The sequence below is a fragment of the Chaetura pelagica genome, unplaced genomic scaffold, assembly GCF_000747805.2.
Source record: "Chaetura pelagica isolate M959 unplaced genomic scaffold, ChaPel_1.0 scaffold50, whole genome shotgun sequence".
In the NCBI taxonomy this organism is placed as follows: Eukaryota; Metazoa; Chordata; class Aves; order Apodiformes; family Apodidae; genus Chaetura; species Chaetura pelagica.
The window spans coordinates 7,906,989-7,929,223 of NW_009952366.1; the positions used below are offsets into that span (position 1 = coordinate 7,906,989).

Sequence of the window (22,235 nt, forward strand, 5' to 3'; positions counted from 1 at the left end):
CGGGTGCTGAGCGGCAGCGGGGATCCGGAAAGGGCATGCGGAGGTTTTAGCTCCGAGGAATAACACACCCCCGTGGAGTCTGTTTTTGGGGGAGAAAAGGGCGCTTTTCCTGGCTCTGCTGGGCCTGCAGCCTCGGGCACTGTAGGCCCGTGCGTCTTTCTTACATGGAGAAGCGGGGCACGTGAATCTGGATAATTTGAGAGGCTGTCTCCCGTCCTTCTTTTTTCTTCTTTTTTTTTTTTTTTTCTTTTTCTTCCCTGTTTATTCACAGCAGGACATGTAAATATCCAGACATATTCGAGGGGTCTGCAACTGTTCCTTTTTTTCTTTCTTTTTGTTTTCTACTTTATAGTTGTGAGGCATGCCCCAGATAGCTGTGCTGACTAAGATACAGTGATGCCTTTTATATTTATGTGCAGCAGCATCCTCTCTGTTTCCCTTAGCATCTTGTATGTTTCCCTTATGACTTTCATGACTTCCAAAGGTCAAACCTTGATGATACTCCTAATAGTGGAAGTAGTTTTTAAAATTCTGTTTTTTTTAAGCAATTAATATCTTGAAAAGCGTCTCTCTTGCCTTTATTAAAAAAAAATAAAAATTGAGGACAGCTTTTAGCAGTATACCTCTTATGAAGTACTGTGATACTGAAGTATGTTAATGCGTTTGCATGAGTGTTCCTGTAATATATATGTATAAAGAGAGATAAAACTGAGCAGTATATTTTATTAAGTTTTCAAAAACATACTTCTAGTGTAGCAAGCTTGTTGATAGCTAAATAAAGCCAAAGTTGCTCCTTGGTATGCCAGGTATATTCAGTAGGTGTACTTATTTCTTAAAAGCATTATGCTTAATCTTTATCCTTTTTGTAGGCAGATAAGGTCAAATGTGACCAGAGTTTCTTAAGTCTTTTTATCGCTTCCTGCTGTGTTCGTTATTTCACATACCGCTTGGTTCTTTCGCCTTTGTCTGGGAAGAGTAATATATTGCAGAAGATATCTGAGCTTATGCAAGGTCATACAAAGTCAGTACAAACTGCAAGGTCTTTCGAGTTCAGCTCAGGGCATCAATCATAATGCAGCTCAGAGACAAAGTGTTTTATGATCAGCTGTTGGAATTTGTCCTTGTTAACGTGTCAGATCAGAAGCAGAGAAGTGAAATCGTTAGGATGTATGTGTCTTAACAGAGTTATCATGCATATTATTAATATTTTGAGTAATTTCAGGGTGTTTGTCTTAAGTCAGGGTCTAGATATGTTAGAATAACTTCTTTGCCTTCAGTACTACATGTTTAGCAGTTGTCTTTATAGGTAACAGTTTTTAGGAAATGTGATTATTTCTGAAATAGAAAGTCTGACATCCTCTGTGCCTTTTTTCCCTAATACTGCTATACCACTACAAACCTGAGTACTTGTAAGGAGCTCAAACCTAATGGATGATGGATTTCTTAATAACTGTTTTTGAACACCTAACCAACAGATCAGTCTGAATAACACTGTAATATGGCAGGTACATACAGCTCTATTTTCTGTACCTTCTACATATACCTCTGTTGGTTGGTGAGTGTGACTTCTAACAGCAAATTGTTGTGAAAAAGGGAGTACGAATAAATCACTTCTGGTACCTGGGCAGCAAGGTAACTACAGCAGGCCAAAGATACAGTTAGACAGAGCTGCCCTGTAACACATCCCCAGAGTCTGTTCTCTGATTACACTTGCATAGAAGGCCTTGTTTGTGTAAACTGCAAACAGAACATTATTGCTGTCTGCAAAACTGCTGCCATAGCCAAGCTAGTTTAGAGGCATGTGTAAGTCCTGAACCAGTGTATTTACAGTGTTGAGCAGTATCTCAATTTAAAAACATTTACTTGGTTAGGCATTATTCTGACTGCTTTAAGTTTAGGCTTAATACAATGTCTGTGATTTGGCATTTGATATTTTAGAAGAAACTAAAAAATAACATTTCTATTGTCTTGGTAATTAATTTGGAAGAGTAGAGATGAGAAATGTCTATGTAAATTCAGCAACATCTTGGGGAAAAGAAGTTCCCTTATAATAGTGAAGCTATGAGCTGGATGAGTCTTCTAGTATAAACTAGTGTCCTTCTGATGCTTTTGAAATATGTCTTTTTAAGTTTAAAAAGGATTTTATTTCAGAAGTAAAAAGACAGAAAAAAGAAGCTCTGAATAAGATATATTTTTGCTGTTTTTTGTTTTTTATTAGTGTTTCTCTGGAGATCTTGGTAAGTTGGTGTGAAAGTTAACATTGCTTCCATTATATTGGAGTAACATGAGTAGATCTAATGGCAAAAGAACCTATATTATCCTTTTCTACTCTGGGGCATATGTTCCACATAGTGTATTGTTTTCTGTATGCTTATGCAGTGTATTAGTTTTGCTTATATATATTTTAATGCTAAGTATAGTAGCAGAACTGTGCTACTACGTTCGTTTATGCTATTAATTGAAAAGTGGTGTTTTCTGGTTGCACGTAGTCTGTTTCCCTCTGTAGCCTCCAAAAATGGAAGAGAGAAACAGATTTTTGTTTTTCAGCTCCAGTAACTTTGCTTTATTGCAATTTACAAAGATAACTTGTTATTTTAAGACTGGACAGTTTTATACATATTACTGTAGGGAACAGTTTAAATGAAATAGCCCTTGATTGAATGTGATCTGAAAGATGCTTTAACAAACCTTGTTTATGAGCAAGGAATGTGATGATTAATTTAATGAAATTCTACAATTTCATTAAATAAAAGCTGTATAAATCTGAGATTCTGTATTTGAAAAAAAATAAATTAAAAAATATGAGGAATCTGAAAAATACCTGAAAATATATCTGTATAAAGAAAACTCCAGCATTGATCTTTTAGATCTGTATTGTCTCAAATGCAGAAGTTGCACTATCCCAGAATATTTAACTAAAGAAGCTTTGTCTCCATAATATTAGAGAAACATTCTTGCTTAATTCCTCAATATAAGAAAATACTGGATATTGCACATTAAGGTAATGATTTCTACTAGAAGTGCCTGTGATTATTAATTTCTGTGATTTAAATGTGTCATAAGGTGTAAAACTTTTTTACATTGTTTTTTTTTCTAAGAAGCAAATGCAATTTGCGAGGCCTAGAATAAAATCTTGTCAGTCCAAACTGTTGATTTAAAACAAGGGAAATACCTTTTAGTGTAATACTACAGTTGAATAATACAACATGGGAGATTATTTCAATTTAATACTTTAGAGAAGGTAGCATTTAGCCAGCTTTGTTTCTTTTCTCATCTTTGTTGCCATTTATGATTGATCATATGTATGTATTTTTTTTCCAATGAATTAGAATACAGCTGTGAATATGGCTCGGGCAGATTCTTTCTGCTTTGTGGCTTTGGTGGGATTATTAGCTGTGGAACAACACATACAGCACTGGTTCCTCTAGACCTGGTTAAATGCAGAATGCAGGTTTGTTCTGTATATTGGTATGTAGTGACATTGACAAAAGCATGTCCGGTGTGGTATAATTAATCTACTAATGAATTGGAGGCATTAACTATCGCGTGGACATGATTGTCCAGCAGTGCATGGAGTTGATGTAAAAGCATGGTGTGTCTTTGTTTTGCTGCAGAATACAGTTGTGAATATGGCTCGCTCAAGTTTTATGCTCTCTGTGGCGTTGGTGGGGTCCTAAGTTGTGGCCTGACACACACTGCTGTTGTACCTCTGGATTTAGTGAAATGTCGTATGCAGGTTTGTATTAACTTAAACATTTCTGAAACTTTTTCTTCATGTTGCCAGCATATTTAGAGTTTACAGTAGTGACACTTCTTTTCTTTCTGGATAGTGGGAAATGAGTAAAATTGAATGTTGCTATATCAAGTCTCCCGCTGTGAGACTAACTAAATACCACTTATCAGAGAATCAGAGGCATTTAGGAGAATCTGAATTAATTATATTTTACTCCATTTAAGGCATGTGTAGCTGACTGTATTTGCTAAAAGGCACCCATCACAATGTTACGTCTTTGTTGGCTGGTAGGCTATCTAGTACTATTCCTGTGTTTCTGGAGGAAGAGAACAGTATCTTTGGTGTTTTTAAGATCTACAGTTTTAACCTGGAGTGACATGCATGTAGAATGTGATTGATTAACATTGTGGATATCAATGCATGGCTTATGGATTGGATACTTCCCAGTGTTGCCACTAGCAGTAGGGTGGCTAAAACTTGATGTGGAGGGGGAGACTGACCATGGGTGGAAAGGGTGTAGCATCTCAGATAGTTCTTAATCTGACTGAAAACTGGGTTAGTGTGTAGAAGGCCTGAGAGCGATGTACAGTGGTGCTTTATACAGCTGGGAGCAAGGCCTCATACTTAGCAGGCTTCAGCTGCTTGGTAGGTCTGCTCAGCTTGGGCTGCCAGTCTAGGGCTTCTTACCTAGAAGTAGTGATACTTTCCCTTCCTTCTTGTGCACTTAAAGGATAGTGGAAGAGGAGGAGGGTTCCATGTGGATTCCAGGTGTGACGTTATAAAGCTTGTCAGCATTTATCTATTTACAGATCCAGTACAGAGCATGTTACTAGTCCTTCCCAGATTCTCCAGGAAGAAACCTGTTGCCTGCCCTCTCATGTTTTTTTAAGAATAGGTCACCCTTTATATAGATTATAATTAAGCACAATTCTCATACAAACATAGTCTCATTTTTACAGTGCCCAACTTAAATACCCAATTTTCTGAAATTCAGAATCTTCAAAAATTGATGAACAAGCTCTCAAATAGATTTTTGCCAGACTGCAGGACAAAACATGCCAACAGTGCAAGTTGTCATGCATATCCCGTAGCTCTTTCTGAAATCTTTGGTTGTTTTCTAATTTGGTGTCTTCCTACTTATCCTCTGAGGAAATGTTGAATTATGTCAAATATGAAAAGTAGCCATGTGATGTGGCTTAAAATTTGTCAGAACAGCCTGTTAAAAAATTTCCGTTAAATTGTTTCCTTTCATATGGAACAAAATTCTTGTAAGTTGGTCTTTTAACTCCCGATAAGTTATTAATGAAATTTCTCTCAGATATTAGTGTGCAGAAAGTAATTTGTGCGTAGCCTTTACTGTGAAGTCAAAGTACAAGTGTAGAAATTCTGGAGTACTCTGATCTGCTTTGCAGTCTTTATGTGGAGGGATCAAACTAGCAGTGGACAAAATGACCTTTTCAGATTAAGAATCAGGTGAATAATCAGGCTTGGTTTGTGGTGACACTTGAATGTACATAGGTGTTGTGTGTAGGGTGGATGAGATAGCTGACAAAAGCTGTTGCAATTTTTTAAATAATCTCATCTAAATATAATTATACCAGTATGCTACTGACAGAATAGTGATTTCAGTAAATCTTTTTCATAGAGAAACGAGTATTTTTTATTTGGAAAGCAAAATTCAAACAGTTTGCTGGTTCCTGAGCACTGAGGATCATAGGAACATTGAGGAACTCTTAGGATTTAGCAAGTAACCATTAATCACATTAGTATAATTTTGTGGTGAGTATATCCTTTGTCCAGGGAACCTTAGGAAGCCAGCTGTGTGAGGAATTTTAAGTGTTTTATATTTGAGATGAGGGTGTGAGAAGGGAAATGGTAAACTAATTCAAACTATTAACTGCCTATTCTGTTTAGGTTGATCCACAAAAATACAAGAGCATCGTCAATGGATTTTCAGTGACACTCAATGAAGATGGTGTTCGTGGTTTGGCTAAGGGATGGGCGCCAACCTTTTTTGGATATTCCATGCAGGGGCTTTGTAAATTTGGTTTCTATGAAGTTTTCAAAATCCTATATGGCAACATGCTTGGAGAGGTAAGCCTTAAGTGATGTACACGAGGCTATGTATCTGCAACATAATAGCATTAGTAGCACGGAGTAATCACAAAAACATGATTCATTAAGAAAAATCTGTTTAAATTCACTTAGGAAAATGCGTATTTGTGGCGCACTTCACTATACTTAGCCGCGTCTGCCAGTGCCGAGTTTTTTGCTGACATTGCTCTGGCTCCCATGGAAGCTGCTAAAGTTCGTATCCAGACACAGCCTGGATATGCCAACACTCTGCGGGAGGCGCTGCCCAAGATGTTTGGAGAAGAAGGCATCTGGGCGTAAGTGTCTCTTGGGTTTAATTTTTATTTTCATTCAGGTTCTTGATGTTGAGTATTTTTTCGTAATGAAAAACTTGCTAAACTAATTGTGACTTTAGCTTAGAATACTTCTTGGTCTTTGTATTTCAAAATAACAACATGCGTCAGGGAATCTGTGCTGAACTGGCGATAACAACTTAACATGCGTCAGGGAATCTGTGCTGAACTGGCTGTTAATTCCACATGCTCCTTAGATCCATCTTTGTGGGTATCTTTGTTCTGAGTTCTGCTGGATAACTTCAGTTTCTAGCAGTTCCAGTCAGAGATACTCAGCAACTTTTTGGTTGTACAGTCAAAGATGCTTGAGTCATTGGCATGTAAGAGTAATATAACTGCATGTTAGCTTTCTGTTCTGATAGAAGTGGCTGTAAATAATACAAGTCATTTATCACTATCGGGACTTGGCTGGTATGCAGACATGAGCCTACTGCACTTGCAGTTATCAGTCTTGCATTACTACAGTGCATTGTGACCTAGAAGGTGACTACAAAAACAGCTCTGTGCCATGGGGATCAGAGATTCTAGTTTGTGTTGCTGTTTTAAGTTAGTTAATACTCAGAAACTAAAAAAACTTAAATTTTTGTTCTATATGTACTGTGATGCTTAAGCTTTATAGTGTCAGTATTTAGAAGTTGTAGTTTCAAGCAACAATGCTTGACTGAATACTGAATCAAATACTGGAGAAAATATAACTGAGTTTGTCTCTGTTTAAGTTTCTATAAAGGTGTTGCACCACTATGGATGAGACAGATTCCATACACAATGATGAAATTTGCCTGCTTTGAACGTACTGTTGAAGCTCTGTACAAGTATGTTGTTCCCAAGCCACGAAACGAATGTACAAAAGGAGAACAGCTGGTAGTCACATTTGTTGCAGGCTATATCGGTAAGGAGCCTTTAAGTTCTACACTTCATTAATGGACTAGCACAACTCTAGAAGGCTATCCCTTTTCAGGGTATTAAATGGATGTTAATAAAACAGGATAATTTACTCATAATTTTTAAATGTGCAGGGAAAAAAACAACAACCTATGTTAAGTCTGTTGGTGGAAAATGGGTCTGCAGTAGGACAGTACTCCTCATTGTTCCTCTGTATGACCAATGTTAAATGTTCAAGTTCAGAAACCTCAGCTAATTTAAGTGAAACAGCTTTCATCTTTACTATGCTGGGGAAAGCTGAAGGAAGGGGAGAGAAATCTGGATGGAAGGGACATTTGCAATATTCTAGGATTCAGAGGAGTTCTGTTGTAGCAGGGTGCTCTAAGAGCAGAACTGAGTAGTTTTCTAATATTCATGTCCCATTGTAAGTATGTACCTGCTGTTCTTTTAGGATACCAGGAGGCTTGACATAACTTCTGATAGTTCATTAGGTGTTTTTTAGACGATGTGGTTTCAGCTAGTTGTACTTAGTGTGCACAGTACTGGTGTAGCTAAAACACCACAGAACTAATGTCAAATTATTCTTTCAGCTGGTGTGTTCTGTGCAATTGTTTCCCATCCTGCCGACTCTGTGGTGTCTGTGTTGAACAAAGAAAAGGGCAGTTCTGCTTCACAGGTTCTTATGAGGCTTGGATTCAAAGGTGTGTCCCTACTTTCATGTATTTTTGATCAAGTGTTTGTGGGGTTTTGTCTTCTGGGGAAGACTTTTTTTTTGCCTGGCTTATGCTACTCACGGTTTATGTTTCAATCTGCAGGTGTATGGAAAGGTCTGTTCGCTCGTATCATTATGATTGGTACCTTGACTGCACTACAGTGGTTCATCTATGATTCTGTGAAGGTCTATTTCAGACTTCCTCGTCCACCTCCACCTGAAATGCCAGAATCTCTGAAGAGGAAGCTTGGTCTAACTGACTAGACAACTCATGGACTGACTGTGCTGGCTGTCCCAGTGATGAGTTTCATGAAACTTTTATATATTTGACTATGTAGAAAACAAACTCTATATGATATTGTTATTGGCTGTGCCCTCATCCCACATGAGGGTTTAAATTCTACCACTGTCTTTGCCTGAAATAAATGAGAAACAGAGTGCTTAGTGTCTGTTTACTACTGCATATGTAAGCTTCATTTCATAGCAGCAAGTACCTCAAATACTCTTCTCCCTCTCCCCCAAATAATTAAAAAAATGACCTATTCTATGCTTTAGGAACTATAGAATTATGAAACAGTTCTAATAAAAGGCTTACACTATTTTTGCAGAGAAGTGCCAAGAACATCTCTGGACAGAACTGCAGAAACTTAACTGCAGTTCTGTGCACCCTAAAGCCACATTTATTTGCCTACAAGAAGCTGTTACTGTAGAACAGCATGACTCTTGCCTGAGCTGAGGCTGCAGACTACAGGGCATCCTGGTTGTACTGTCAGTGTTCTCCATGGAGATTAAAGGAACCTTGTATGTAACAGCCATTTCTGCTTTGAGAAGGTTATCCCAATGTAACTAACATGTGCTCACTTCACTCATTTTTGCTTCTGTTGGCTTTGAACCACACATAAGAACTCAGTCCTTTTGGTTGTATTGTGGGATTAAACAGTAGCTGCTACCTTAAGAAAAGAAAGCTGATGTTAATAATAAACATTCTCAACAATAATATCTGACCACTAAAAGCTTACTACAGCTTTACACTGAAATAAAAATTGCTTGCCTTTTACTGTAGAGTTGACAAACTTGTCAGCTTTTCTTTATGCTTGGTACTCCTGTAGTTTGATTTTATTTTTTTTCCCCTCAATTTGTTTAACTGTAATCCTGAGTTTTGGTTGAACCATGCACTTGTGCTGTGCAAAAAGCCATACTGATTGTTTTGGACCTTACTTGATAGGAAGAAGTGTAGGATCCCAGGTGTGCAAGAGGAGACACGCGATGTTTTGTTCAGGCAATGAATGTTTTTTCCAGCCTTTTACAGAGAGGAGCGTGCTGCCTTACGTGTTTCACCTGTCCAACCACCCACAGTTGATTATCACAGTGAGAAAAATCCAGAAAATGCCCAGTAGTGTATATAAATGGTTCACCAAATCCAGTACTACATTGCTCAATTAGTAGAGCTGGAGCTTCAGTGTTTTAATGCAAGACTGGATGTGCTGCTTTGTAGCACTTTAGCTGATTGTACTGAACTCAGCTGGGCAATCATGTATGTTCCTTCCTCTTCACTTGTGTCCTTCAGAGTTGAAGGGATAACTAAAACAGGTGCCACTGGAGTAGCATAAATCTATTGACCACTGTATATTAACTGGAATCTGATGTTCCTGCTATCATTTTACAGAGTGCTAAAACTTCTCACCCACTGGGAAAACCCTCCAGCTTTCAAGATTTTTGATGGTTAATGCTAAACAAGCAAGCCAAGCCTTATTTTGAATTGCTACCTTTCAAAATGTGGAGTAAAATCTAAAACTGCTCTATTTTCCTGTGCCCATGACAGTAAACACATTCTTAGAGTCTAAATAAAACATTTTTACAAGTATTTTGGTGTTGAATTAAATATATTTCATGATACGGGTTTGTACATCCTGTTTCCCCATAATATGTGGGAAGCTTTGAAAATACTTAACTAGTCATTAAACGCTCCTAAGAGCTTCCTAGGAGAAGAGCGTTAAATATGACTCAATCTTGTATTGAGACCATTAATGTTAAATCAGCTTTTGAAGTTAACTTTTGTATGTGGTTGAACAGGTTAGTAAAAACAGTTATAATTTTGTTTACTGAATATCATAGTTTCTTTAAAAGTATCTTTGCTGGAAACCATCTGCCATTCCTAATCCTGGGAAAATAAAGCACTTCTAATTTTAAGGCTGGCAGAAGAGTGAGACAAACTTGGCTCATGCCAAGTGAGGTGGCCTGTTGAATAATCCAATTATAACCTAAATTTCTCAAAACTGTAGTTCTATGTGTGGAGCAAAATTGTGCATTTTTTTTTCCCTTGTGCAGCCATTTTAAATATTTGCAGTAATAAGAAAATCTTAAATCCATTTCCTGATTGCTCCAGGGTAGGCTTCAAACTGTCTTTAAAGGATGCTCAGATAATTTTATCAAAGTAAATGGAGGGAAGTCTACAAGGGGCAGCTGGCTGTTCCCCATTTCTTCTCTAACTGAGAAAGGGAAAATATACTCAGTGCTACGTCCAGTGTTGTGTTTCAGTGGAAAACCTGAGAGGGGAGAATTGCCTTACAGCTGCTGCCTTTGTTGACACCATGGCCTTGTTGGGATGCTTGTGCTGAAGGGGTTAAACATACAAAATGCTGTTTAAAGGGTCACCCACTGAAATGTGAAATGAGCTTCAGTGGGTAAAGCTGTAGTAGTATTATTTAAAAGGTTAACTTTGTCACTGATAACTTCTTTACAGCATGAGGTGTGGTGTGTGTTCTGCTAGTGAGAGAATGGGGCAGAGGAGCAGCAGTGCTGATGGACTTGCACTGTCATTGCAAGGACAGTTCTGTACTGTTAAGGAGCACTTGCATTCTGAATCAAGTGAAACTTGGGTAACTCCAGACCAGTCACTAAACCCAAAAAGTGCTTTTAAAACATGGATTATGTATATGCTGCTTGTGTATATTGTTTTAAGAAGGAGGTAACTTCCCTTCTTCCTATTAATAGAGCTGAGATAGCTCAGCTCTCTGGTTAAAAGTGCAGTGTCTATATGAATTTGGAATAACAATTACATTGACACCCTGTATTTGTACCAGGTTATACTAAGATCAAATGTGCTGATACTTGCTGAAATGCTTGTTGCATATAATTTTAAAATGGGCTGTAAAAATATGAATAGTTGTAATTCATTTACATTTCTATATAGACGTGATGTAGTTCACGGTGAAAACAATAAACATCCTGCTTTTTTATAGCAAATATGAGTACTTTGGATAGCTGAGCTTGCGTAGCCACACAGCCTTGCTACAGAACACGTTTTTTTTAACTCCCAAGTGATACGGGAGAAGGATGTTTCCAGCAGAAACTAATTGGCTGAATGGATGTGCTGGTGTCCAAAAGTGGATTTTAATGTGTCGGGATTACTTTGTGTGTGTCCTTTTTCAGCACTGATGTCTTAATGCTGCTGCTGTTTTGTTTTTTCTTTGCAAGTTGCTGACAGGAATATAATTGGCCAGTTCTATACCTGTGTACTCACATAAAAGCAAAGATATCCTGAGGAACACTGCAGGTTGGGCTGCATGAAATTATATTAGAATTTTTTCAGTTGGAAAAGACCCTTAAAATCCAGCTCTAAATCTAACCCTGCAAAGTCTACTTCTAAACCATGTCCCTTGAGTACCTATGTTTTAAGTAGCATAGCTGTAATTTTCATTATTACCTGAATCAGTCACTTAATAAAATTGTATAGTTGAGTGGCCTTAGAAATCAACTGATAAGGGGCTGTAGTTTTACTGAGCTGATGCTTTTCTCCACCACAGACAGTACTAAACTAGGGAGGCAAGGGTAGCAGTCTGCTTTACGTTTCTGCATCTTGCTTTCTGCCTCATCATTTCCACTGTGGACAAAAGCTTTGCCTCTGTCCTTAGGCCACTGTAGTTACACAGTAACTCTCAAACTTCATTTAATTTTTTTAGCACAGTGCTTGAAGGGCAAATGAAGATTTGTTAATACCTGTGCAGATTATGGGAGAATTCTGAGGACAATACAGTGGGTGTTTAAACTTGAGATCCAGATTTTTATTTTATTTTATTTTCCAACGTAGGCTTTACCTCTGTGACTTAAAACTTTTTCTCTCTAGCTTGTAGCAACACATTTCTGAAAGGACCAGCAAGCTTTCGACCTGCACTTCCTGGGAAGGAAGGGTGAGTGGTCTGCATACATCTGTAGAGTGGAATTAATGGTTGTGTAACATTTTTTACATACTTTACTTCCCATGAAGACCACAAACTGGACTGTGTGGTTGGCTTTTCACTGTTAGATGTGTTCTGAGATTTGGGGGTTGCTCATCTGGGAGTCAAAAGTGAAATCAACAGTTGTTTATCTGGCTTCTTTTCTGGTTCCTGCTCCAAAGAGAACATGTGCTCTTTTCATCCAGAATGACCTCTTTGCTGTGTGAAGACTTCTCTGATTAACTGTGCAGCTGGAGTGTATTTTCCACTTCTCTTCATTTGCGTAGACAGTGCTCTGCTGGTTCTCCAGTTCTTCCAGTGAAGGTTTTCACTGATTACTGACCACAAATGATTCATTCACAGAGTTGAAGACAAAACAAACTACTATAGTCCCTGATGCAATTAACACACTCAACTGCTAACTGCATCACATGGGCTGTAGTGAAAGATGAGGACAGATTTCTCCCACAGCTGTATCAGTGTTCTTGGTAGCTGTGTCTATTGTACTGGGTGCTCTTCTCTACAGGACTTGACATGAACCATGTGGTTATTTTCAGGGGCTTGGATAAGAATTGTGTGAAACTACAAAGGGATACCATTTGGTAAACAGTATCCACAGATACTGTTCCTAGGAAACCTTTGACAGGTTTATCCTTGTGGACTGGAAGGGGGTAAAATAAAATTGGAGGTAGAGGAAAACTTGATAAAACAAAGCATTTCATGTTGACTGAGGGCAATGAAGTAAGCAAGGTACAGAAGACCAGCAACATGAAGGAGGCCAAAAGATGGAATGCTGAATGGGGAAGAGAATGGTTATGTCTTCTGTCAAGACCATTCCATTCTAGCTGCAAGATGTTCAGGTATGATCACTAAAAAATTGAGAAGTTATAACCTACTGCATTTTCAGATGTCTCCAATCTCTTAAACTCATGTTCTTCAGTACAGAAATACTACCAGTGGCTCATATCAGACTAACCTTTTAGGACTGAAGTAGCTTCCCTCAGCTAATTCTGCTTCTCACTGTAGAATTTTACAGGCTAAGAAACAATGCATGAGAAATGCTGTCCCCATACAGAATTCTAATTTTAAAGGCTTAACAGTGATGCACAGTAATTATAATTTGCAGTTATTGAGTTTCACAGAAAATCTTACACTATTTATTATATAAATGTGCAACAGACTTATTGCAAGGCATCAGCAATACTTCTGGGCATTGCTTGCTTCACTGCATTTACCTTTAAATATTATTAAAAAAAAAAAAAGTGCTAGTTTACAAAAACCATAGGGTGCAAATACTAAATTGCTGCTGTATTTTTACTTACTCTTCCTTTAGTCCATCTAGAAACCAGAGTTTTATTCCTTTGGAGCATAAAAGGTAAGCTGAAGATGTGATCTTGGATCCTGCTTTCTTCATGAAAGCAAACTCTAAAAAGGTTAGAATAACATTTTATGCTTTACACTGTTTTATTATACAAAACAAGCGATTTATTAAATATCACATGTCATAATTCAGAAAGACATACAACTGCACAGAGACATGGCTTTTGCTCATATTGTAGCTTGTCCCTTAAAATCAATATGATGCTCTTCTGTCCTTTTCAAAAGAAGAGGACAAATCTCTAGTTAAGTTTTGGTATGCTTCTAAATGAAGCCTTTAAATACTGTCTTTCTTCTTAGTACTACGCATGATTTGAGTTCATACTCCTCAAACACTACTATTCTTAAGCCAGTCGCACTGCACAGTGATCAGCTGATGTCCGAAATCTGGGTTATTTCATCTTTTATATCTTTGATCTCAGTTTGAACTTTTGTTAGATTGGCCAGTTTCTCATTCAGTAAAGCAACTTCCTTCTCCCGTTGCAATACATCCTCCACTAATCTTCCTATTCTCAGAGTAAGGTCATTTATTAATGGCTCCATGATGGCAAAATCTTTTTTAAGCTTGTACATCTTGGGTTTTAAATCATTCGCAAATGCAACCGTCTTCAGAACTTTCGCTCTGTCACTTTCGAGATTCAGGAATCTATCCGAGTGCTTGTTAAAATCACTCCTTAACTCAGACAATGCTCTCTCAATTTGCTCAATTCTTCTTGCACTACTGGATGCCAGGCTCTGTAGTTCTGTACTTCGGTCAATGCTACTGGTAAGCAGGTCACCTATGGTTTTAACTGTCTTCTTGTCACCTTTTTCTACTTTATCTTCTAGTGTTTGCAGAGACTCTGTCAGCACAGTCATATCTGAGACTAGGCCTGAAATGCGCCTTATGTCAGTTTTTACTGTCACAATTGTCAAAGTTATGTTTTTTGCTACAGAGGCTGCATTCTGTTCAGTGCTTGAGACTGCATGAAAAAGGGTTGTTAAATTCTTCTGCAGTTCTTCTTCTTTTTTAATTATGCCATTAGACCTTGTTTTCATTGTATAAATATCTTCCTGCAGATGTTTGATGTGAGAAATTATTTTATCATCTTCTAGCTGTTCCATTAAGTTCCGAGTCTTTTCACACTAGAAGGATACAAATAAAAATATTTTACAAGATTTCTAGCTAAACACCTCACATCAAAATAAAAGCTGGACTCCAATGAAGTATCTTACTATTCTGATACTGAAATGGAGTGCAAACCCTGTCTTCAGAAAATAAAACTTCTGTTGTGACATAACAAAAAATTTTGTATTGGTTTTTTTTTTCCTCCCAGTATACATAACATCTACAAATCTTACTACTTCTTTAAAGAGATCAAAAACTTCAGCAAAGTGCTATATGACTTTCCAACATGACCTCTAAAAACACAAAGCATCAAATGCAATCTTCCTCTGATTTATGGAAATGTTTGTATCAGGCCTATAATCTCTGTGATCTGGACACGTACAAAGATACTCAGAAACCTTTAGAAAGATGTCTACTTTGAAATTCCCTTATGCAAAAACATAGAACCTGCTTAACTGATGTGGTTTTATTTTGGGTAACCATAATATGAATCTTGAACACGTTATTCACAGAAGAAAAAGCAGAAAGAACTAGGCATGGTTCCCTTTAAAAAACCACCAAAACATCTCAGTGGAGAAACATTACTTAAACAGCCAGCCTCTGAAAGAGCTACTTCAATGAAGGAACACTCATGCTGCTGTTGGATTCTTGGCTGAATTTGTTAGTTCACTTTTTAATTTTTTTAATAGTTTTGAAATTTGAGAGGAATGAAGGAAAATACGAGTGACACGATCCTGTCCAATCCCAAATAAATCAGTGTAGAACTTTGAGACAATAAAACACCAAATCAGCAAGTTGAAACACATTTTAAGAGACTATAATTAGTTTCATACTAATCCTTTTCTTGACACTAGTAGTAAAAAGCATCACTGTTTTTTACAGTGTCATTCCTCACTACCAAAGATAAGTTTGCTTAAAAACAAAACAAAATTTCTGTTGTAAAGAGTTGTGATGGTTTCATAGGTAATACCCTCTAAGGATGAGGACCTCCTGTTCCATCTTGTATACATGCAGGTTTCAGTGGGTTTGAGGGTGTTGGAAGACATTAAATTGGGGAGCATTCCACAGTTAATTTAGCCATCCTTCCCCAAACATACATGAAGTAGAAACACATCTGGCAAAAGCACTTTAAAAACATTTTGACATATTTCTTAATGGACCACTGAACACTCAAGTATTTATTCCACACTCTTTTTGGGAAGAGCAATTTATTTTTAATTAGATTATGCATGAGGACAGGGCAAGCAACTACAATATGTTTATTAATATCACTGTAAACAGGTACAAATATATATATAAGTTATAAATATGTGACATGGACAGACTTTATAACATGGAGAAATGCTGGTTTAACAGTCTCTTGAACGGGCAGCATTAACTGTTTCATGAAGATTTCAGTAGACTTCTAGATAACTGAATGTACAAAACCAGAATTTAACTTAAGCCTGATGAAGGCATCCATGTTATGGGTTCATACTGTCTACTAAGTAATCTCCTTTTCTGAGTTCAGAAATAGGAAATTATCAAGACCTAAGTCTGTAGACACAAATTTATGGTGGTCCTGAGATCCAGATTTCAATGTATAGCTATCAGGCCTGGCAGGTAGTACTACAACCTGTTTAAGTCTATCTATTAGACCTGTGGATAAATAAGACATTCCCTGCCACCAAGTACATAACTCCATGGGTTTCATTAGTTGCTTTTCCAGCTTTTGATTCACCAAACTTTGGAAAACAGTGTCAGTGATGTCGTTATGTTTTTTTTTTCCCCCCTTTGAAATCCAAAGCAACACCAGACATGCCATGTAATACCTAACAAAAGAACATTCTATAGAAGAAAAGGTTAAAACTTATTTCTAACAGCACCAGAACAAAAAAATAAAACCACAATACCTGCTCCTCCCACCAACTAATAGTGACTGATCACACCAAACTTAAAAATTAAATGGTGCAAGAAGAACCTAACAGGAATACCTGGTAATAAGAACTGGACTCTGTATGTAGTCCAAAGACTTCAGTGGCAGAACAAAATGATACCAGGGATTTTATGAAGTTTGAGAAGGCTGGAAATGAGGTCTAAGGAAGCTATTTACATGGGGTGAAAGAAATAAAAAGTAACACCAGCTACTACGTAATCTGCTTATAAATACCTGTACAAGAGAAGCTTCTCAGTAAGGGGTACTTTACTAGTGCTTCCTGTCAGGCTGTTGCATCTAAGCTTCAGCTGTTAAAAATGTGCTTAGTGCTTTCCTGCATGTAATAAAACATGTAGATCCCAGTAACAACTCTGACATTAAGAGGTCTGTACCATATGCACAAAACCATCATAGTATATATTACATTAAAAGTGAGGTACAATGCATATTTGCCTAGAGAGATGAAGTTAAATCTAAATACTTGACTTAAAACTCCTTTTTAATAAAAACAAGCTTTTAATATATAAGCTGAAAATAATCCTTAAGAAAAATACTCATCTCCTCCTTCAATAAAGTATTCCTGCCCTCTCGCCTATTAAGTTTGCCTTTCAGTCTGATCCACTGCCTATTTAAAGTAATAACAGTATTTCAGCTATCCATAATGTGTTGGAGTCGCATTGTTTATAATAAATTAAAGTGCTTTTGTATAAATTAAAACCCAAAGTCCAAATTAACTTATCTCAATTCTGGTCATTTTCTAAGTTGTAGTTCTCTAAAGTTATTTCTTGTGCTGTTGAAGATACTTCTAGATCATGCACTACTTCTTCCAAAACTACTTCATTCTGCACTTTCAAGATGCTGTCATTGTACTGCATGCTTTCAAAAACCTTCTGCATCGCTACTGTAACAGAAACAGTTTTCAACATATCCTTTTCCACACTACGTAGCTGTGTTGTCAAGTCCTCTATCTTTTTCTCCATACTTAGCAATTCACTTGATAATCTCAGAATAGAGTGAATAGCATTTTCAATTGTTGGCAAATGGGTCTTGCACTCTTCAAGTTTAGGTTCATAGTTTGCAAGTTTCTGATTCAGGTCTGTATCCTTGGCTACTAGACTATTCTGTTCTTCTTCTAGCTTTTCAACTGCCTTTGCATGCAAGTCCAACTTCTGTTCAATTCTAGAGAATTCATCACTTTCTTGCCTTTTTAGTGTTCTAGTATTTCTGTCTGTACTGTCTTCCAAATCTCTTACTCTTTCTGAAAGGGATTTAATTCTTTGGTCAACTTCATTAATTTGGGAAGTAACTTCTGCATGTATGAACTTCACTTCAGATTTTAAACCACTAGTGTTTGTATTCATTTCATCCACACTTCTTCTCCAGGAATTTGTAACATTTTCGACCTTCTCATTAATGCTCTGCATCTTTCTAGAGAGGATCTGTTGATTGTTCTGAACATCATTTATTAAGTTACGAAGAGAAGATATTTCCTGCTCAAACTCAGTCATCACAGAGGGGGATGAGGCAGCTTCTCGAAGGACACTTTCAGAAGACTCAAGCTGCATTTATAACACAAAACAATGTCCATGTCTACTTAATGAAATAACAGAAAGCCATTTGCATTTATTTAACAGAGAATGAAGTCCCTTAGAAGCCACTTTACTTGTTACAAAGCTCCACTATATGACTAGTTTTCATCTTTAAAATATTGTTGATTAACCTGACATGAATAAGTCAGAGAAAGGGGTTTGTCACTGAATTTCTGTACAATACATGCTATCTTCTTTTTTTGTCAATCCCTTATTTTCCATTATGGTGTTGCTTTGTTTTGTTGTTGTTTTGTTTTGCTTTTGTAAAATACATCACACTACCTAAATCCCATGTAACATCTCGCAATCTGAAGTGCAGTGTATAAATATCCACATTACATCATGTATACATGACATAAATGATGAGATCAGTGCTAAAACAACATCACTGGCGCAAGCCATGCTATACTCTCATGATTATGTATAAGATAAAGGGGTAGCTAACTCAAGTTTTCTGCTTGATAACGTCACACGTAGGTAAGAAAATTAAAAAGCAATAAAAAAATAATACTATCACTTCATTAGTTCTTTCATATTATTAGAACAGGTCTACTACATAAGTATGCCTTGAAGTTTTCTTCAAATCAATGTATAGTAGAATTAGTATAGAACAGTAGTAGTAGAATGAAGTATGTGCATTAATCTAAGTTTTATAACTACTTTAGTGTCTGAAAAATAATACTGAGATACAGCCACTATTTGCACATACTTGAACAGATAAAATTTTATTCTAAAAGTCAGTTAAATTTAAATAAATGACAACAAAGTAAAATAATGGCAAATGCTTATCAGAGATTATCCAAATAAGGTCTTATTACCTTTTCAGAAATGAAGTTAAGTTTATTTTCCATATTCAAGAATTTTTCATTTTCTTGCTGTAAGAAATTGTACTTTTTTTCCATATCAGCAATTTGACCTGACTGCTGATATAGGAACCTGCAAATTGTAGATAAATATATAGTAAGTGTAACTACATAGTTAGCATATTTTAAATGTTCCAAGACCTGATTCATAGCAACCCGTTACTGCAGCAATTTGTGTTCACAAAATTTGCTAGATCAATGCATGAGAAAAAAAAAAAAAAAGAAAAAAAGGGTTTAATGAAGTTGATCTGTCTTAATACAGGAGTTATCTTCCATACAGGTGGAAAAATAAGGAAAGATCCAGAGATGTTCTTCCTTTTTACACAGCATGCCATTCAAACAGGAAAAATATCTGATAAGCCTACTGACATAGGGAGGCCTTTACATGTTCGTAATGGATTATTTCACAGGTAAGGTAATATATTTTATTGATAAAATGTTATTCAACAGGTGGAAATAAAGACCAAAAAAAATGGACTTGCCTTTGGATCTTATTTAGAAAGGCAGGTTAACTGTAATCTTGTTTAATTGTAATAATCCAAGAACATATGATGCATTGGGGCAAAGCTTATATGGCTACTGTTATGACTATGCTGGCTCTGAACAGACAGTAGAGCTCTGTCCTGTGCTTTAGATACACAGGAGATTCCTGTACTGGGACTTTGGGAGCTTTCCAAACTGCAAGTACTTTGTCCAGTTAAAACAGAAAAGAGAAAACCAAGCAAAAAAAACCATCAAATTTTTAAGATGTTCATTAATCCTGACACAAGGTTTATTGTAGACTATGCAGGGCATCCTCCCACCAGTAAAAATAGTTTTATCTAGAACAACAGAGTTTATTTTAAATACTTGTGCTTTCAGAAATCGGTACATTATTAGTACATTGCACAGTAATTAGGAGCTTCAAAAGATCTATGATCATCTATACTGATTTTGTTTGGCAATAAAAGCAAAAATGTTAGCTATAGCTAGATAAACACAAACCAGACATAAACAGATATAAATAAAACAGTAAACAGAAGCATCACTAATAATTTTATTCTACTATGGTTCTGTTTCTCCAAGATTTAGATAATGAAATCTAGGTGATATTAAAATAAGAACAAATTTTACCTTAATTTTCATATTGACATAAAGGCAATAATCTGGCCTACTTTGTTGCACTAGAGTTCTAAGAATTTAATCATATGGTTTTGGAAGAAGTTTCAGTTTCAGGAACTAAGGTGCTCATGCTGCTAAGATACTCTAAAACATCCTTTACAAAGACATTTGACCTTTACTTGAAGTCTCCACCTGAAGAACAATTTATCACACTGCTGAGCAAATTATTTACAGAAAACTCTACTTTTTTTCTACTGTTGATTTATGTACCTGCCAAATAAGCTTTGTTGTACTTATTGTCAGATTAAGCTGCCCTTCACAGATAGATGTAGTCTCCAAAGCAGATATTTACAATTCATGAGCAAGGCACCTTTTAAACTTTCAACACAATAGAACAAATTGAGCTTCTATAACCTCTAGCTATGTAACAATCCTTTCACACTTGTGAACAATACTATTCCTTTTTTTACCCTTCCAGCTTCTCCAAGTTTCTACACTCACTTAACCCAAACATTATATTCAAATGTAACCAACCTTATTACCCATGAAGGAATACAGTACAGAATACAAAAGAAAACATTAACATGTCCTTTAGAGGGTTACCTACCAGGTCAGCATCTGGCAAAAGGCAACTGACATTATACTCAAAGCAGTTCTTGAGTCCAGCCAAAAAGAACTCCGATTATTCCTGGTTCTGGTACTTCCCCGCTTCCCACAATTAGTGTGCTTCTCAACATTTTGTAAACCTTCATTGGTCTTGGATGAAGAACTACCTTTTTTCCTCTCCTTAATTTCAGACATTTTGTGTTTTTAAAAAGCAGAAACAAAAGAGAGAGCTAGGAAAAAAACGCAGAAGAGTCAAAACAAGAAAGGACCTGTTACTTCTAAGCATCCCCAAGTACAACCTTTTGCCCTTTAGTTAAACAAATATATTCCCAAAAAATGCTTCAGCTTTTATTATGTTTTCTAGTTAAGCAAACTTTAATAAAATATCACAATACTTTCATAAGACTTTGCAAAAAAAATTGCTTTCAATACTGTAGAGCACTGTGTTCACATTTTCTCAAACAGATCTGACTTTTCAAACTTTTACCTCATTTCACCCTTACAGAAATATTTTGTCTGTTGCACAATACAGCATTTTGAAGATATTTTTAAAATCCTTAGAACTGAGAGCACTGTTTTTCTTTCTATAGTTGACTACTGTCCCAATTTCATCAGCAATTTCACTATCTTGTTTTATTGCAGACTAAAAAATAATCAATTCTTACCTATTCCACATGAAGGGGGCAAATACATTTTCTCATTTTTAGAAATGAGACTGCAAATTAAGACTTAATTTAGAAACAGTTCTGTTGTTATTACTTAATGTCACCCACAGAGATCTGTTAAAGCCATTAGCAGAAAAACAGAGATTTATGATATAATGCATCTAGATAAAAGAAAAGCTATAATTTCCTCTTTGCTAAAACTGACATCCAAATAGATTCAAGCAATATGAATCTGCAGTTTCAAAGAGTACAAAAGCTCATCTTCTAACCAACCAAATAGAAGTATAGAATGGAATTTTTAAGCCTGAAATCTTCTAGCATACTGCTCAAAATAGACTAGATCCTCGGTGGATTTGGTTTAGCACAGTTTTTGAGACAAAAATATCGTGCTTCTTTCTGGATCACATTGCAGTAGTGAAGCTTAGTCGCATGCCAAAATATAAATATTTAAATATCAGAGATAATTAATGTAGTCACATACATTCGTAAAAGGCACAGTTTAAAAGCTGTCAGAGGAATATGAAACTTAGAGCTGTGTGTGAGTCGCAGTACTAGGAAGCATGCTCGGACTTTGAAGTATGTTCGAAAAAAGTATCTCTTGCTCTCCCCCTAATATAGCAAAAATGGTATTTTATAACTTTTAAAACACCTCTGGGATTGAGACCACGTATTATGAAGTAGAAAAACAAGAAAAAGGAAAGGAAAAAGAAAAAGAAGCGCGATCTGAGTGTTAGGTAGAGAAAAATCGTTCAACATAGGAAGAAAACCTCAGCTGTAGCAAGGCCAACTTCAGAGCGCATCCCCACACAGAGCAAAGAGCCGCAGCTCTCCAGAGACCCTCCTGCCGGACCCTTCCTCACCCCCTCTCCCAGTGCGGGGCACCGAAAGTGACCGACCGCCCCCCTACCTCCCCACGGCACTTCCACACCCGCTCCGCCCTCGGGGCTCCCAGCAAACCCCCCCAGCCCCGAAGCCGCCACCCGCCCTCGGACCCCGTCCAGCCCCAGCCGCCTCCCGCGGCCCTGCCCGCCCACCGCCCCC

The 22,235-nt window shown here is 36.9% G+C and overlaps 2 protein-coding genes across 3 annotated transcripts in view; one reads left to right on the top strand and one right to left on the bottom strand.

The window, feature by feature from the left end:
- Positions 1-8,195, top strand: part of SLC25A3 (solute carrier family 25 (mitochondrial carrier; phosphate carrier), member 3) — a 14,685-nt gene extending 6,490 nt beyond the window's left edge. Inside the window, exons 2-8 of the mRNA XM_010008077.1 lie at positions 2,219-2,237; positions 3,615-3,736; positions 5,648-5,827; positions 5,942-6,123; positions 6,876-7,048; positions 7,632-7,742; positions 7,857-8,195. Coding sequence (XP_010006379.1) covers positions 2,219-2,237; positions 3,615-3,736; positions 5,648-5,827; positions 5,942-6,123; positions 6,876-7,048; positions 7,632-7,742; positions 7,857-8,017 — 948 coding nt within the window. The 3' untranslated portion in view covers positions 8,018-8,195. The remainder of the gene's footprint in view (positions 1-2,218; positions 2,238-3,614; positions 3,737-5,647; positions 5,828-5,941; positions 6,124-6,875; positions 7,049-7,631; positions 7,743-7,856) is intronic.
- Positions 8,196-13,716: 5,521 nt separating this feature from the next.
- On the bottom strand, positions 13,717-20,724 carry IKBIP (IKBKB interacting protein). Of its 2 annotated transcripts, none has more exons than XM_010008037.1 (3): positions 20,531-20,724; positions 18,778-18,895; positions 13,717-14,472 (listed from the first exon to the last, which is right to left on the bottom strand). In XM_010008037.1, the coding sequence occupies exons 1-3, from the start codon at positions 20,722-20,724 to the stop codon at positions 13,717-13,719; spliced, it is 1,068 nt and encodes a 355-aa protein (XP_010006339.1). The 2 variants fall into 2 exon arrangements, with proteins under 2 accessions (XP_010006339.1, XP_010006338.1); XM_010008036.1 differs by lacking the exon at positions 13,717-14,472 and adding an exon at positions 17,111-17,929.
- Positions 20,725-22,235: the final 1,511 nt, after the last annotated feature.